Source organism: Ambystoma mexicanum, chromosome 3q (genome assembly GCF_040938575.1).
Source record: "Ambystoma mexicanum isolate Mex_15411 chromosome 3q, UKY_AmexF1_1, whole genome shotgun sequence".
Lineage (NCBI taxonomy): Eukaryota > Metazoa > Chordata > Amphibia > Caudata > Ambystomatidae > Ambystoma > Ambystoma mexicanum.
In genome coordinates, this window is record NC_090926.1 from 531873000 (window position 1) to 531890816 (window position 17817).

Genomic DNA, 17817 nt, shown 5'->3' on the forward strand with positions numbered 1-17817 from the left:
GAGGTTTAGAAGAATGATGGAAAGACATGGTTGAGCGACTTGCTATGGCTATGCGTAGGATGGTCATGGAGGGTAGTCTGAGATTGGTCGAGAGTAGGGATTCAAGTTCAGTTCATGTTTGTGGGAGGTGGAGCAGAATTTTAGAAGATGTATGTCACCTATGAGGGATGGGAGTCAGCAGGCAGCCTAGCATCAGGGATGAAGGAGTTGAGAGGTCCAGGAAGACCATAGGCAAGTATGATAGAGGCATGGGATAGAGCGTGGAGCTTAGTAGAAGTGGGGGAGTCAAATTGAGAAGGAGGGGTGCATGTGTGTGCCTTGTTGATTATGAATCCTACCCCTCCATCACACCTATCCATCTGTGTGTCTGTTTGACAACACAACCGAAGAAATTAGGCAAGCTTGACACCAGTGATGGTTCAGATTTCACTTCCTGTTGGCATCCTATAGTGAAAGCATTTTCGTGATAGAATTCTATTGTGATGGCCCGACACTGGTATACACACACTCATACAGCCTCTCCTGTCCAGCAAGAATTACTAGATGCATATTCAAAAGGTTACTCTGTGTCCCATAAAGAATTGATTTGGATGATCACAAAAAAAAGTCAAAATGATGTATTGCCATCTCCACATGGGAAGAGAAGCAATGGCTTGTTGAATAAGTCTTCAACAAAGGTAGCAGGCGCCCCTCTCTCGGAAGAACAAGGCATGATAACCTGTTCAGTGGTTGTTAACCACATTGAGAGTTTGCAGCCATCTGCTTTTTGCTCACTGTACCTTTCACAGATGGGAAATATCCATTTGCATATCAGTCTTTGTCCCGCCCACATTGAATAGGTCTTGCCTACATGTTCAGCGCCATTTCTTCTTTATGGGAGGTCCTACTCAGACGTGTGGCCTTCTGGCTCCACCAGACTTCTCTCCTATTAAGAGTGGTAGATGCCAGTGGCTGTAACTGGTGGGCGGTTCCTGTTGATACCTAAAACATTATTTTGAACTCCAATGCCATGATTTGTAACAGAGGGGAATGTTTGCATTGTTTTAATTACATCAGACTTGCAGTAGGCAATGGCATATGATTAATTACTGAATTAGGCTATCACATGTCTTTATAGCATTCAGGGCAACATAGGTCCATCAGTGGGCAGCCCTCAAAGCTGTCCGTTTTAAGGAAACATACGTCTGACACATGCACAGTGTGAATAAAGAACATTTGACAATATGCAGTGACAACGTCTGACGGGATGCACATCTGGGCTAAGGAGGAGGGTATGACACCCACTTTTAAGCATGTTTGCCAAATCACTTCATATGAAAGGCAAGGGGGTGGGGGGTCTACAGTAACATCATTGACTATTCCTGATGCACTGTGCAATGGACTGACCTAAGTGGGAGCCAAAGGGCACCTCCAGAAAGAGATTGTCCAGTTCATGGGGCAGGTCCAACCTCTGGTCCTCCAGCACATCCCACCTTTCTCTCTTTCTGCCACTTGCCCCACTCTGCAGTGACCATTACTTAAGATGGAGTTGTAAGTAGGGAAAGAGAAGCTGGGGCCAACGCTATGTAATGACTACCAGTGTAGCGGAGCTGAGTGGAAGTGCGGTTCTCTCAGGTGTGATCCGCCACGCTGCCTGATTCCAGTTCTGTTAGCCAGTGTGATGAGAAGTAACAAATGACTCTCCTTTGATCTAGATCAAGTGAGGAACAGCTACCAGCTCTGCAGCAATGGGACCCTGCGGGTGATGTATGCCAACGGAATGGGTATCAGCTTTCACAGTGAACCCCACATCCTGGCGGGTACTGCCACCCCTACGATAGGGCGCCGCAATATCTCCCTACCGACTGACAACGGCTTGAACTCCATTGAGTGGCGGATGAGGAAGGAGCAGACCAAAGGGAAAGTGATTGTGTTCGGGAGAAAACTCCGGGTAAGTTTGTCAAACACTAATATTAAAGAGCTGAATTAATCCTGTACATGTAGAAATGGTCTACAATTGTATGCAATAAACCCATTTGGCTTTCTCTGCTGTTAGGGTTGAGATCTAAGTGTGCCTGCCCACATTATGCAGGGAATCAGGCACTCGGGTGCCTGAAATCATCGCACCACTCTGTATAAACCATGATATAAGCCCAAGGAGGGCTTTACAGTTTTCTAACTACAGATCAAGTATGCGTTTGTATGTGTGTAAATAGTAATTAGTACCTGGATGCATATACCGATGTATTTTTGGAGTGCAATAGCTCCCCTGGTGGTGGATTCTGAGCACTGTCATCCAGGAAAATGTTCCATAGTAGAAATCTGGAACATGATTAGTCGTGCTGATGATCTGGCCAGATGATTGCTGTTTTTGTCATGTGTTCTCTGAAGGATGTTATGCCAGTCAAATATCACAGCGAGCAGGGCACTTGCTTTGACATCTGTGTGCAGAGCCTGCTGATGCAGGTTTGAATCCCGGCAGTGCCAAACTCAGCCCTTCATCCTTCCGCGATCGATAAATGAGCACCACACATTGTGGGTAATAATAAGCAGCGCTCAGATGCCTGAGGGTTTGTAGCGCTATATAAAAGCAAATTAATATTATTTTAATTATTATTATTATGAGAACTGGTGCTTTTGGAGGAGAAGTCATGGTCGAACAGGGGGAGGACAAAGCTTAAGCCTTGTTTGCCCTGTTTGGAAAAACAGAGCAGTTATTTTAAAGCACTATACCACTAGTGGAGGGGTTTGCAACCTGCAACTCTCGAGAATTGTAGGACTATTGCTCCCATGATCCTTCACCATTGACCATTTTGAACATGGATGATGGGATCTGTAGGCCAAAACATCAGAAGATCCAAAGGTTGCAGGACCCTACATACGATATGTGTTCCAGTACCAGTAACAGACATAACACACAGTATATAAAAGGCTTCGAAAATCAGTACAAGCCATATTCAAGTGGTACACAAATATTAATATTAAGATGGTGTCTAAAGGTAATCGTTTCTGAAAGTCCTTCATTCAGCACACGATTTCAGGATGAGGCTGTGCAAGAAATAATATTGGCAGTTGATCTCCATATGGCCTGCAAAGTGCGTCTGCTTTGCGGATAGACAGACACACGGATATATGGATAGATCGGCAGATAGATAGACCCTTTTCTGTTACCTTATTGTGCCCTACAACTTTCACCAGCAAGGAGCTACTTTCTGTGTACAAAAACTCACAATGATGTAGCGCTACTCAAAAACAACCTTTAGGCTATACCGAGATGCCTTTTACAGAGTAACAAACGGATATCCAGAATGTCACACTGTGTGTGCAAGTCACTGAGCTAAAGCGACAATGCATGAGTCAAAACACATGGCCATATGAAGTAAGCCACCGCTCTTCCCTGGTGCTGTGACTTCCTGTAGGTGAGAGGCTTTTGTCATCAACATCTAGACCCATTACACATTCGTGCGGGTGAGCCAGTGGAAAATGACATCATATGAATTGGAGATTTGTAAAGCGAAACATGTGAAGAGTGCTATGAGTTCCACTAATAGGACATGTCGTGATTTAAAAAAAAAGGCAGGGTGTAAACAGTTGATTTTCGTTTTACACTTGCTCCCTCTAGTGGTTGAAAAATATAAGCAACATGTTAACTCCGCAACATGCAGTTTGAACAGTCTTCATTTTCAAAGGAATCAGCAAAGTGTAGGCAGGAGAGCACAATGGTATCAATGCGTCACAAACAAAGATACTGCTTTTATAGAAAGCATGAGATGTTCCGCTTGGAAAAAGTGCTGCCACATGAGGAAAGAATGCCAGTAGAAATCCAGGGAGGCAGATAGCAGGAGGCAGTTGACTGTCTTACTTAGCCGGTCAAGTGGCACAGCGAGTAGAGCGCCCGCTTTGACACCCGTGCAGAGCCTGTTAACGCAGGTTCGAATCCCGGCGGGGCCAAACTCAGCCTTTCATCCTTCCGAGGTCGATAAATGAGCACCACACACCGTGGGTAATAATAAGCAGCGCTCAGATACCTGAGGGTTTGTAGCGCTATATAAAAGCCTAATTATTATTACTTAATGACTTAGGGCCTCATTACGACCCAAGCGGTAAGTTATTGCCTGGGTCGGACCGTAAACTACGTTTACGCCATGGTGGTTGGCGGACTTACCGCCCCATTCCGAGGTTGGCGGGGCGGTAAGTCCCCAATCCCCATTTACCCTTCCCCATTCCCATTTTTGCCCCATAGGGCATAATGGGAGTGGGGAAGGCGTTAATTACGCCACCGTAAATTATGGTGGCATAATTAACAACATGGTCCCTTAGCGCCATGGATTTTAACACCTGCTAAAAGCAGGTGTTAAATCCGCCATGGCGCTAAGGGACCTCGGAATCAGGCGGTAAGGGTCGGCGCTGTTTACGCCGCTGTAAACCCCTTACATCCTGGGTCCTAATGAGGCCCTTAGTCTACTTCCACACTTCACGTGAAAGTTTTTTTTTTTTTTTTTTAAGCCTTGTTCAACCCACCAAAACGTTTCTGTTGTTTGATACACATGCCCCAATGCTCCCACACTATTCTAATTCCCGGCGGATGACCATCCCCGCTGGTGTCTGGGCTAAGTGTGGGACTCAGTGAGCAACGCTGCCCTGCCCAGGCGACGCTGTGTAGCAGGGCCTGCCTGGCTGAGCAGCTCTGGAGCACTGGCTGACTCTGTTCACTTCGGACCGAGCCTACGTTCTGCACCCGTACCCAGGTTCGGACTGGCCAACAGGGCAATGGCCGAACCAAAAATGCAAATGCTAGTGAGGGCCAGTTTATTTGGTCAAAGTGGCCCACTTTTTTGGCCATTTTGATTAACTACTTCACTGTGTGGCTAGTAGTTTGTGTCCTTGTTCCTGGATACATATTCTTTAAATTACACAATTTGAATCACATTATATCAAAAACCTCCCCCTTGGGTACTACTCAAACATTCTGTGACAAAAGGATCGAATCGCCATTTGCAACTGTGGGCCATTTTTTCACTGGTGCCCTAGACAGTTGTATGCCACAGTCCGATCCTTGCCATGACCCCACTGCCAAGATGGTGGTGTCATCATGGCTCAGCTGCCAATAAGGCCTTAGTAAATGTCACCCTGGATCGGACCGTGGGCAGCCAACCACGATGCAGCATTGTCCTGACATCTGATTTTGAGACCACCAATGGAAAATCCAACCTTTCATCAAATCCTTGAGGATTCCAGAGCTCTCACAGGTGGAGGGAACTAAGACGGCTCTCGAGATCAATGCTAGAAAGCAGAACTGATCAGATGGCGGTAGCAAGTGGGACCATCACAGCAGATCATCATTTTACGGCGAGGTTGTAACTAGTTTCTGTGAAGAAAAGATCTACATTGGGGTGCTGAAGAGATCAAGTAAGGTTGGTGATGATGGAAATCCAGCAAAACTAGTTGGAAAGGAGGTCAGCAGCAGTTGTGCTTTTAGAGATATGGGAAGGATTCAAATGGGTTTGGGGGGAAGAGGAAGAAAGAAAGTGTGGGAATGCAGCACGGCCTGTCCTAAGAGGGGGTGTGTAGAATACTAGCGCCAGCACAGGGAGCCTGCAATAATGCGAGTAATGATCGAGTATATGGTAAGTGCACTGCTTATTAGGATGCCGAAGGCACAGACCCAACTGGGATGGCATGGGCTGTTAGGCAAAGTTTGTATGCAGTACCCTTTGAGAGCACTACACACAACTATGACCACAGGTGTAAGCAAAACCAACCTTTGGTATAAGTCAGTACTACACAGTTTTTGGTAGCGGAGCTGAGCAGCCAGCCTTATCTCAAGAGGGAATGTGAGCTGTAAGGATGTTACACAGAGGTCTACAATTACAGGTGTTCAAATACACTCTTACACTCAAGGTTTCTTTGTTAAATACATATTAATGTATTTAACTGTCAGTTATAAAACATTCATAAGAAGGAGGCAATATAATCACACACAAATATACTTCAGTACTATACACTCTAAGTTTCTGAGGCATTCAGAATACTTTGAAGGAGGAGCAAAAATGCATAGGTTACCAGAACATAGAAAGAATACAATTATTTCTTAGGCAGTGCAGAAATGTTGAGTTCACCAGAAGAGTCAATTCAATTCAATTCAATAGGCTAGGCCAAAGTCAATGGGCTAAAGTCTTGGATCGGATGAAGCAGTTCTGGTAGATAAACGGAAAAGTCTCTGCCAAAGTTATCAGGAAATGTTTCTAAGAAGAATCACGTGTTGGGTCACAAGCTGATTAGGCCTGTGAGTTGGGAAAGTTTCAATCACTTTCACCGCGAGAGGTAAGTACTCACAGTCTGGTTTTACAGTACCTTTACAAATGAAGAAAAAGATGCAGCTGGTGACCTCCATTCCTGGCAGTTCCTGCAGATCTCGCTGTTCCTGGGCCTCAGTCATGGGGACATGAGGGAGGACGTCGGGAGACTCCTGCACTGCACTGGGACTGGTCAGAAATCTGGCAACTGACAAATCTTCATTCCGGTAGCTGTAGTCAGCACACAAGCTGGTGTCCTTCTCCCTGGTAATTCAGTTTCCTGCAGCACTATGAGGAAAATACAACCAGCTTCAAGGATGGTATTCAGGTGGCTTAGTGTCGAGTTGATTGTTCCCACCAACTCAAGGGGAGAAGTTGTCCTTGTAGGGCTTCTCTGTCGAGATGAACTTGGTGATTTGGACCTGCAGCAGGGCTTCACCGGGCAAACCAATGGTCCGGGAGTTGCAGCAGCCGGCCTCTTCAAGCTCGTCTTCGCTTCTTTTGTTCCAGTGGTCGATTCTGCCTTACAAGCCAAGAGTCTTGCCTTTTATTCAGTTCTCTCCCATTCATTCCAACCTAGCTGTCACTCACCGAGCAGGGTGGTTCTCCTTGCTGGACAGTCAGCCAGCCACTCACTAGGGTCTCCTAGGACACTAAGCACAGGGAGTTTCGGGCACCTCCCTCACTTCCTGCCCACCCCAGACACTCGGGTGCCAGAGGCAGTCTTCACTCCTGAAGCCCGCCAAAGACGAATGAACTAAGGAACCAAACCTGGTTTGGCATGCAGAGCAAAACTCTAGAAGGACCTTTCTACAAAGAAATGGTGAAAAAAGACCAGGACTTGTTTTTACAGAGGGGGCTCAGGCGCCATCTTGAAAAACATGGCTCCCGCGATTTAACGCTGCCAGTGTTCGTGTCAGGAAAAATCATGGTAATTTGTTGTAAAACCACTGCCACCAGTGATTTTGTGAGGAAAGGGTAGCATTTGACTGCTACATGAGTATCTAGACACAGGGGTATCTAGACACAGGGGACACTAAGGGCCTCATTACACGGAAGGCGGTAATGGTTAACGGCCACCGTTAATGGTAACGGTGACCGTTAACCATTACCGCCTTACTACGAGGTCCCTTAGCGGGTTGGTGCTTTAACGCCTGCTTTTTGCAGGCGTTAAAAACCAACCCGCTAAGGGACCTCGGAGCTAATTACGGCACCGCAAAATTGCGGTGCCGTAATTAGCGCCTTCCCCATTCCCATAGAGCCCTATGGGGCAGAAATGGGAATGGGGAAGGGCAATGGCGGAAGGGGGATTTACCGCCCCACCAACCTTGGAATGGGGCGGTAAATCCCCTATCCGCCAAGGCGGTGCCGGTAATTTACCGCCATGGTCCAGGGTGCTTATAGCACCCTGGATCACCGCCTTCCGTGTAATGAGGCCCTAAGTAATGCCTCCAGCACTCTATTGTAAGATAGGGTGTGCTGGGTCTAGGAATTTGAAAAGACTAGTAAAGCCAATTTCACTTTGGACGAAGGAAGGTTGAATACTGACTTGGGCAGGAGTTTAGAGGTTGCAACACAGTAGTTTGGTTTAGCGATCATATTTATCGGTTATAAGTTAAAATATAGTTTTGAAATAGTCGATAGAAAAAAGATCAATTTAGAAAGATCGCTCTGTGCTCACAGAGGGCGGTCTTTCAAAATCAATCTTTCATGCTTCTGCCGTGCTCGAGTGCACACAGGGGCTGACAGGCACGTAAGGACCAGGAAGAGCTGTCACGGGAGAACAGGTACCTGTGTATGTGTGTGTAGTCTGTGTGATTACGGGGTAGGTGTATGCATGTATGTGTATGCGCGGGTGATGAGTGAGGCGGGGGCAGCGGAGGAGAGAGATTGGGGAGTGAAACCCCCGATTATACAGACAGGGGTGGAGAGGGGATAAAGGGTTGTGATATTTGCACTTTTTGCGGTGTGCCATATCACATGGAACCTATTTATCAAGGCACACTCATTATTTAGCAAGATAATTGGAAGACAGTATTTTCTCAGTCAGTTTGAAACAAGAAGGTGGAACCTACACACCATGCAGTAAAGCATAGATTGCAACACACACATGACAAGCAGCATTGTTCATGACACGCTCGCCCCTAAATAGCCTGACACTGCATTACTTTCAAGATCTGCTGGATCATTGTTAAGATAATAATCGCCTGATCACGACGATCACCAACCTATTCACCCAAGAAAACCACAACATGGGGGCTGGTGGAATGGAGCACAGGAATTCCTGATATAAGAGCCCCCAACCAGGAAAATACCAAATTCCATGCCTTCTCCAGCTGCACACCCAGAATACGTAACAACATCCAATCGCACATCAACATCATCCCAACAATGCTACAGTTCCCTGAGGAACAGAAGATAATCATCTTTAAAGAACACACCACCCATCAGTGGATGGACTTCTTTTTGGCTATTTGTCAATACCAACCGCGCCTTTATACGGTTGAGTCCGTTCTGAGCGCGTTTATAAATACTCAAATCAATCCTCACCTATCAATTCTAAATCCTTCCCCTCATTAGTCGACTACCACCACAGCCCGACACCCTCTTCAAAATGTAAACTATGCTACACTTCCTCTCGGGGACAACCTTCATATACCGCGTCTCTTTACCTGGAACCCGAATATTCAGTAGCGTTCATTGATGGCTAGCTGTGTTTGGGTTCGGAAAAAACACCCCAAATACCAAACATAAATACGCATACCTATCAGCTTATCATTGTACCTTCTGTATTTTAGCATTGCAGGAACATGTTAAGGCACTCACACCACAGTTCATTTGAAAAAGGGAAGCCGAACAGTCAAGGGTGCACTGCCTTTCCCCACCCCCTCCCTATATAAAAGTTGTGTTGCGTCAGAAAGGTGAGGTCATGGGTTTCTCGTTTTTTTAATGTGTTTTATCTTTACGGTGTAAGTACTTACAGGACTCTCTGCGCTTTTCCAGGCGAGGTCCCACTGTGTGTACACAGCAGCATAGCCAGTGCAGTCACAATAGAGTGTGAGAACATGTGCCAGGGTGGGGAGCTGTCACACATCTTCTGCTCTCGGCAACCTTGCATTCTTTCTCATGCAAGAGAACTCGATTGGCCTCTCCCTTCTGCATCCTATGACTGAAATAGTAATGGGTAGTGCCCACAGCATAGATGCAGGCATTGCTGACTTTCTACGTAGCGCCCTGACTGAAAGAAGCCACAAAAAGGATACCCCCCTAGTTCAATCAGCCAATAGAATGCTGTGGTGACAATCCCCACTCAGGGGGTCAATCCCCTCCTGCGTGCCAGTAGTGCTGATCCAATATGTGATGTCATATCTAGTCCTGTTGATGAAGTCATCAGAAATGCAGTGCATGTGTATGTGTGTGTGTGTGTCTGAAAGTAAAGTGAAAAGGAATTGTGCAAGCGTGACAACCTTAGCAGATTAGAATGGGCCATTTCAGTTAAAAATCCACACATGTCAGATCAGAAACTAGTCGCCAACCTTATATGTTTACCTCCAGTTCAGAGATACAGAGAAAATAATTATGGGTGTGCCTCATTAAATTAATGCTTGCATTTTTGCTTCATTGAGATAAATGGCATTGTCTTATAAGGCACTGCTATTTTCTGCATAGCTTTCTCAGCGTAAGACCGCTGATAACAAGGAAGCAGAAGTGGTTGGTCATTACGGTTTACTTGACATGCTAGCAAATGGAGCATTGAGGCATGTTTACCAAACACCAGAATTATTATGAGTGGTTTAAAAATACAACACATAAACCCTCTATCTTGTATTCTATATTTGTATTAATATGCATCTTTACATCCAGCTTTGCCTCCCTAAATACCTTGCAGTCACAGTACTTCAGTCCTCTGGCTCCACCTCTCTACAGGTCAAACATTTCTCCAAGCAGAGAGTGGGATCCCTTTCCTCAGCTGCTGCCCTTCTCTGGAATGGCCACCCTCCCCCCTCAGACTTGAGCCGGATCTTTTAAAGTTTCTTTTTCTCTTCTTCCTTCCCTCTGCCCCTCCCATGTGAACTCTCACTCTGCCGCTGCGACTGGGGCCTGGTCCTGTCAGAGTCATACAGGGGCCAGACCAACCCCTACCAATCCCCTCAGCATCCTTTACAAGCAGTTTCCCTCAGGCTTGGTCCTCCCCATCCACCGCACCCATCCTCCAATTACCCCTTGTCCCCCGGCACTTGCCACCTAGCCTGCCAAGCACTTCCTTGCCCCCATTCACCGGGGGCACCAAACTCCTGCACTTCTCCCTCCACCCCCTGCCCTCTCACACTTACCACCTTCTCGAGCACTTGCACAGTAGGATTGTCACAAGGCCAATATAACCGTTTTTTGATGTTCTACTTTCGTGATCCCTATGCCTCCCCATCTTGTCTTGTGCCGCCTGGAAACACCTGTGTATAGGCGCCATACAAATGTGCAATAACACAAAATAAATAGCACATTACACAACATATAGGCAACTGAGGAAACAGTACACCAGTAAATAAAGTCAAGCAATCTTACTTTTTGTCAGTAAGCTTTTGGAAAACATAGTAGGCAGATCTGGGTGGTAGTGGAATACTTTGGTTGCATGTCTTGAGGGGCTGCATTGAATTGGTGACAGCTAGACAGTATGGTTCTTGTGGGAGCCGTCAGTACACAGGCCAGCCATGCAATTCTAAGAATGGCCCCCATATTGCCTGACACGCATCCAGGTCTCCCCTGCATATGTAGATGATCCTTTGAAAAGTTGGCGAAGTCAGTAGGGCTTGGATCCAATCCTAAATGCGCAGGCATTTGGTGGATTCTCAGGCCCTCAAAATAAGGTTCTTCTCTCTTGTATGGTGACAGTAGAATAGCTCATCTCAGTTAAAAAGCCACACGCGTCAACGTCCCCATCAAGCACAGCGCCCAGTAACCTCAATGTGCGCATACGCAAGCATGTACACAAAAGAACAGTGGGGTAGGCAACATGTTGTGTGTGGTAGATCAAAGGTTTTAGTGTTTAATAGGACATTTTTCAGAGGAAGAGTTTTAGCTACTACTGGACTACAAAGCAGGAAAACACTGCCCTTGGAAATCAGCCGATGCCATTCTACGGGATTCAGAGGACCACTCTAAATCTGGGTTTTCTGTCAAGCCTCTGGCCATTGCGCTGGAGGGGATGGCTGCCTTCAAAGGCTGGAGACTCCAAATTGCAACTGGACATATGTTCACAGCCTTAGTGGAGACACAGAAGCATCTGCGGAGATGGCTTGCAGACAGGGGAGGACTGGGAACCAAAAGAGGCCCTGGAAGTAATGTTCAAAGTGGCCCCATATTACACATGCTCAGCAAGCCGAACCCTTTTCCTATGGAAACATTTGGAAATAAAATAGATCACCACACAAAAGAGGCCCAGGCTGCAGAGGCCCACCTGGAAATCTCCAGAGTTCCCTGGATGCCGGTCCACCCGTGCTTGCAACAAATCTTCCCTTTCCACACACTACTACCTATCCACGTTGTGATGTCATGTCGCTACTGCCAATAGGAAGGCAAGTTCTGGCAATTGAAATAGTTAAGAGTTTAGCTCATTTGCCCCACCCGTCCCATTGTGTTGCGACCCCTGTCAGCTCTGTGACGTTGTGATAATACCGTTTTTATTTACGTATGAGTTTATTTCCTTCACCCCAGTCCCTTTCATTTCCCCCTGTCTGTGCCTCGAAGCTCTTGTACTGGAGTTTGGCACATTATAACATTTCAAAAATACTTATTCATGAAGATTTCCAGCTATGTTCGATTTCACACTTTGGGCCTCGCCTTCTGGGGGGTTTCTTTCACTTCGCCGCTATGTGACAAATGGTCACGCATTACGCACCTGGATAATTGTCTCCTCGCGACGTAGAATAGAGAAATAGAAACGAAATTTAAAAACACGCTAAAACAATGGCAAAATCATTGTGCCAGCATCAGCGCCGGGAAAAGTCCAGAACATGGTGTTTTTTCCAATCTGTGCGAGGCGAGACAATGGGCCTCATTCCGAGTACGGCGCTAACCAATGGCGCTATTAACGCCTTGGTTGACGCCGTACCCAGACCGGCAGCGCCTTGGTGGATGGCGGAATCACCGCCCCATTCCAAGGTTGGCGGGGCGGTGATTCCCCATTCACCAAGGCTCTTCCCCATTCCCAAATGAGCCCCCATAGGGCTCAATGGGAATGGGGAAGATGCAAATAACGGTGACCGTTCATTACGGTCACCATTATTGGCTTGGAGGCCCCTTTGCGCCCTCGACTTTAACACCTGCTCAAAGCAGGCGTTAGGGCGAGGGCGCAAAGGGAACTCGGAGTATGGCGGTAAGGGATCACCGCCACCGGTCTCGTTACCGGTGGCCGCTATCCCTTACCGCCATACTCGAAATGAGGCCCAATTTCTTCTTTTTACTTCATTGTAAATCATGGCTGTGTGAAGCGGTCATTCTACCAAACCAGACGAGTCCAAAACTCTATAAAAAAAAATGTTCAGTGCATTGCACCTGATCATCCACGTGTCCAATTGGCTGTCTGCCTCATCCACGTGTCCAATTGGCTGTCTGCCTCGCGGGCTTTTCACACACGCGCGCTCACACACGGCAACAGAAAGGAAACACAATTAGCAGCTCAATTCGTGCCGAGGGTTCGGTGTGAAGTAATTGATTTCGGGCAGAGAAGTTGATTATTTGTAATAATTAATCATTTCTCTTGACAAGTAAGATCAGCTTTTTTTGGGGGGGTAGAAGTGTTTTTTCAGTGAGATTTGTGAACTAACTGTATGCAGGGCAGAAAAAATAGCACCGCTGCGGGAAAAAAAACAGCTAATTCTATCGCTGATTATTAAAAAAGTAAATGGAGGTACTTGCAGTAATTAACTGGAGTCTCCCGCCTACCTCCGCGCCAGGGTTAGGTTTCTTGGCGTCATGTTTATGCAAATGCAGACGCTGCTTTATCTGTCAACAACTCTACATTTAATTGTCTTCAACACATTCCCATAACAATGATCGCCTTCTCGTTTAGCTCTGTTCAAATAAAAATCGCTTTGAGGATATAAAGAGTTGAGAGGACCGAGCAGGGTATTTGTAAATGAAGGAGTAATTAAGTCGTTTCTTGGCAGATCATATTTTTTCAGTATTTCTTCTTTGGTGTCTGGCATAAAAAGTAAACTACAGAACCCTTGCCTGACCCTATGTCTACGGTGTCACTGCTCCAGTCCTTCCTTCATTTCCAGGCGCCTGCAGTAAGATTCACGTTTTCTATAAATGCGCTAAGTGCTCTTCTAAAAGCAATGCATGTGCAGTATCCTACTGAGCAATCCTGGCAGATGTCGGCGTTGTTTGTGCCTACGTAATGAAAGTTGTCTGACGCACATGTAGACGCCATGATCTAGTCAACTGTAGAAGGGTGTATCCCTGCAAATGACTAATTCATTGTATTTATTTTTTATATTTGTAAAGCGCCTCAGCCCGAGGGCATCAGGGTGCTGATCTTGAAACCAGTTACATTTGAAGCTTGCAGGAACCAGGGGCAGGAGACCACCCCATCGTTAAACAGTAGATTAGGCAAAATAGTTAGGGAAAAGAGTTAGTTCCTCTGCAGTGTCGATTAGGCAAAGAGCCAGGTCTTTAAGGCTTTGCAGAAGAGTCAGTAGGACTCCTCTTCTGTTACGGCAGAGGGCATCATATTCCAGTGGTGTGCTTCCACTGCCGGGAAGCTGGAGCCTCCTCCTCTGGCTTTCCTGATGGGTTGGGGGGGCCAAGCAGTGGGTGTGGAGAGACCTTACTGGTCTATTGCACTTGGATCTCATGATTGTTTGAGAGAGGTATTTGGGAGCAGTGTTGGCAAGGCATTTATGAGTGATTGTGAGCGTTTTGAAAAGTATTCTCTCCCGAATTGGGAGCCAGTGTGCTTTCTTTCTTGCTGCCGAAATGTGGTAATTTCTCATGATGTTGACGGCAGCAGGTAGGGCATTGTTTTGGATCACCTGGAGCCTGTTGATGTTCTGTTTGGTGATTCCTGAGAAGAGCAGGTTGCATTTGCCGAGCCTTGTTCCTGTGATAGCTCTGGCGATGGCGAGGCAGCTGGTAGGTGTGAGGAAATGTCTGGCTGTGTTAATGAGCTTGGCTCTGTAACCAGAGGAGGGGATGGCATTAGCTTGCCTGGAGACGGTGAGGGAGGCATCCAGGTTGATAGATACTCAAGGTTTTTACCGAGGCTGAGATGGTGATGCGATTTCCATCTATGGAGAAGACAGTGTGTCGGGCTCTAGCTTTCGGAGTATGGTTGGAGATCGTACAAGGAGGATCTCTGTTTTGTCATCGGTGAGGGAAAGGTGATTCTGAGCCATCCAGGCTTGGATGGTTGAGTATATGTTGTTTGTGGCTGTGTAGTCAGTGTCATAATAGCAATAGAGGGGGAGAAGGATTTGTGTGTCATCAGCATAGTTGATGTATGCTTTGCCAATGGAGTCTAGGAGGTCGAAGAGGGGATTGGTGAATATGTTCAAGAGGGGAGGGGAAATGCAGGACCATTGGGGGACTGAGCAAGGGATGGGGCAGGTGGGGCACTACCCAGGTTGTGGCCTCTTGGGAGAAGTTGGCTGTGGCCAGGAGGTGGGGACATAGGGTTTTGTGGTCCACCAGATCGAAGGCGGCAGAAAGATCCAGTAGGAGTAGGAGGGCTGGTTTGCCTTCATCTTTGTAGGTGTCTTGCTGATTTTTTAGGTCTGATAGTGCCGATTAGGTTCCGTGTCCTGGCCGGAAACCTCAATGTCGACTCCTGAGGATGTGGTTGGATTGTAGGAAGGTTTGGATTTGTTCGAAGGCTGCTATCTCTAGGGTTTGTAGTAGGAATGGTACTGTTGTAATGGAGCATTAGTTATTCATTGATAGTGGGTCGAGCAAATTATTTTTTAGTAAGGGTAGAACCTGTGATTCTTTAAGGCTCGCTGTGACCTGGTTGGTTGAGAAGGAGGCATTTATAAATTTGGTAAGGAGCGGGACTAGGGCTTCTTAGCAGTCTTTGATGATGTTAGGGGGGCAGTTGTCACCTTTGCATTTGGGGTTTTTGAGTTTTCAGAGAATCTTGGTTGTTTCTGCTTTGGACACGTCCCTAAAGTGGAAGGGGGGTGGGGTGGGGTGGTGAATGGCTGGGGGGTTTGGGGGGGTGATATTGGTTAATTTAGTATTTATTTTCTGTTGGAGGGTGGTGATTTTGGTACGCATGGCTTTTTGGATGTCTATGCGCCATGTTTCGTCTTTGATGATGGTGGAAGGGGGGTAGACAGAGTTTCTATCTGTCTGAGGATACGGAAGATTTCTTGGGAGTTTGAGCTGGCATTAGCGGCAGAGGCTTTGGCTTTGATAATGGCTTGTTTGTCTTCTTTGGAGATTGTGTTAAAGGGAGGTTTTAATTGATCTGAGGGATTCTTTCTCCAGCGGGGTTCTGCTTGTCTTTTCTTCTGGCGTAAGGCTTTAAGCTCAGGGGTGAACCATGAGTTGAGGTGGGCCACTGGTTTGGCTTTCCTTGGTATTAGAGGGGCCACCAGGTTTAACGCTTTGGTGAAGGTGTGTGCGTAAATGTCTGCTAGGTTCTGGGGGTCAGTTGTGGAGAAGTTATAGGGGTGAATTGAGGTGAGGAGAGGCGAAACAGAGTCTGTGGTTATTTTACGTGAAAGGGGGGTGTAGAGCTGGGGGGGTATGCCAATGCTGTTTCAGCATCAGGGAGGTGAAGGTCACGATGTGGTGATCTGAACAGGGGCAAGGTAGTATGGAGGTGATAGTGAGCTGGTAGTTCAGGTCAGCTATCCAGTCCAGGGCTCTGCCTTTGTTATTGGTGGGGGATGTGACCCATTGGAGGAATCCGAGGTTGGACAGGGTGTTAGCTATGGCTGAGGTGGAGCTGTCAGAGGGGTTGTTGAGTCCTAAGTTTAGGTCTCAAAGAATTAAAGACCCAGTATTGGGTTTGAGGTTATTCCCTATCATTTGCATGATGGCATTCTATATGTGGGCAGATGTTCCGTGTGGTCGGTAGATGATATAGATGTTTACTGTGTCTGCCGGGGCAGTGGCGAGTTTGACTGGGAGGAGTTCAAAGTTTGTTTCAGTTGGGCTGTGAAAGCCACTAGTTCGGGTACTGCGAGAACTCCATGCTCTCGACCAGTATAGAGCCACCTATTTTTACAATTCTTTGCACTCGGGCCAGTATCCACAGCAACAAACAACGGCAGTTTTAACAGCAGTGAAAAAGAATCCCTCGGTTCCCAACCCCAGTAGAGTTTTGCTCTTCTTTGGAGCTCAGAGGCATCAGCTTGCACTCTGCCACAAAAGGTGCTTTGCTGTGCTTATATTTCATTATGAGGCTCTTTAGGTTCAAAGAAAGCAGAGACCACAAAGATGTTCCCTCCACAATGCAAGTTCCATTTTAAATCCCTGAAACACAAATTAAGACCGATCGAAAATGTTAGCTCTAGCCTTAAATAAATTGCTGAGACATTGTGATAAAAAGCTGTAGGTATTTTGTAAGGATGAGAATCAGGCAGTTTTGCATGAATAGGAACAGGGTATACAGTATATTCTGACTGAGGACCAGACGCGGAGTCCATTTTACCGAACTGCCCAGTTTGATAAAAGCATTGAAACAATATGTATTTGCTCTCGTGCAATTTCCCCCCGTGTGAGATGTCCAAGATTGCACTTACATCAGTGCAAAGTTTCTGTAACCTGGCCCCAGATCTGTTTTCCACTGTCAGCTTTATAATATAGATGTACACATGGGTTGGCGGGGCCCTAGACTGTGCTTTTTCTAAGGCGTTCAATATTGCTCTGCTATTAGTAATGTGGGGCTGTCAAGTCATTGGGGGTCATTACGACCTTGGAGGTGACCATCCCACAATTTGCGGCATGGCTACCTCCATTCCGGGTACCAGGTCCGGGTTCCCTGAATGGGGAAGTACCGGGCCATTCCAACCTTGGGGGGCAGGGTATTTCCCCATTCAGGGTACCCGGGCCCGGTCCATCCCCATTCCCATTTGAGCCCCTATAGTGCTCAATGGGAATGGGGAGGGTGCTAACAACAGGCCCGTTAATAACAGGCCCGTTGTTAGCACCCTGGTCTGCTAGCGGGACCTGCTAAGGGTGCCTGGTTTTGTCAGGTGCCCTTTGCGGGTCCCACTAGCAGACTTGTAATAGGGCGGTAAGGGGTTGATGGCTCCGGCATCTTTACCGGCGCCGTTAACCCCTTACCGCCAACCTCGTAAGGAGGCTCATTGTGTAGTTCCAGTACTTTCTATCTAAAGGCCCTCAGTTCCTTTCTCTAAATGTCCACCTACAGAGAGTTCTAGCCGCCACTGACAGTTAATGAAACCTTCCCTAAACCACAGCTCTCTGCTCGTCATCGCTGTCTCCTCTAATGCTTAGCTCTGCCACATCCCTGCCCACTGAAGGCAGGGACTGAGAGGCCATCAATCCTTCCACAATATAGATGGAACTGAGC

The 17817-nt window shown here is 46.9% G+C and overlaps 1 protein-coding gene across 7 annotated transcripts in view; it reads left to right on the top strand.

The window, feature by feature from the left end:
• TENM2 (teneurin transmembrane protein 2) overlaps positions 1–17817 on the top strand; it is a 3863575-nt gene that overhangs the window by 3797658 nt on the left and 48100 nt on the right. For all 7 annotated transcript variants that reach the window (XM_069654289.1, XM_069654288.1, XM_069654292.1 and 4 more), the window contains one exon: positions 1695–1930. In XM_069654289.1, coding sequence (XP_069510390.1) covers positions 1695–1930 — 236 coding nt within the window. The remainder of the gene's footprint in view (positions 1–1694; positions 1931–17817) is intronic.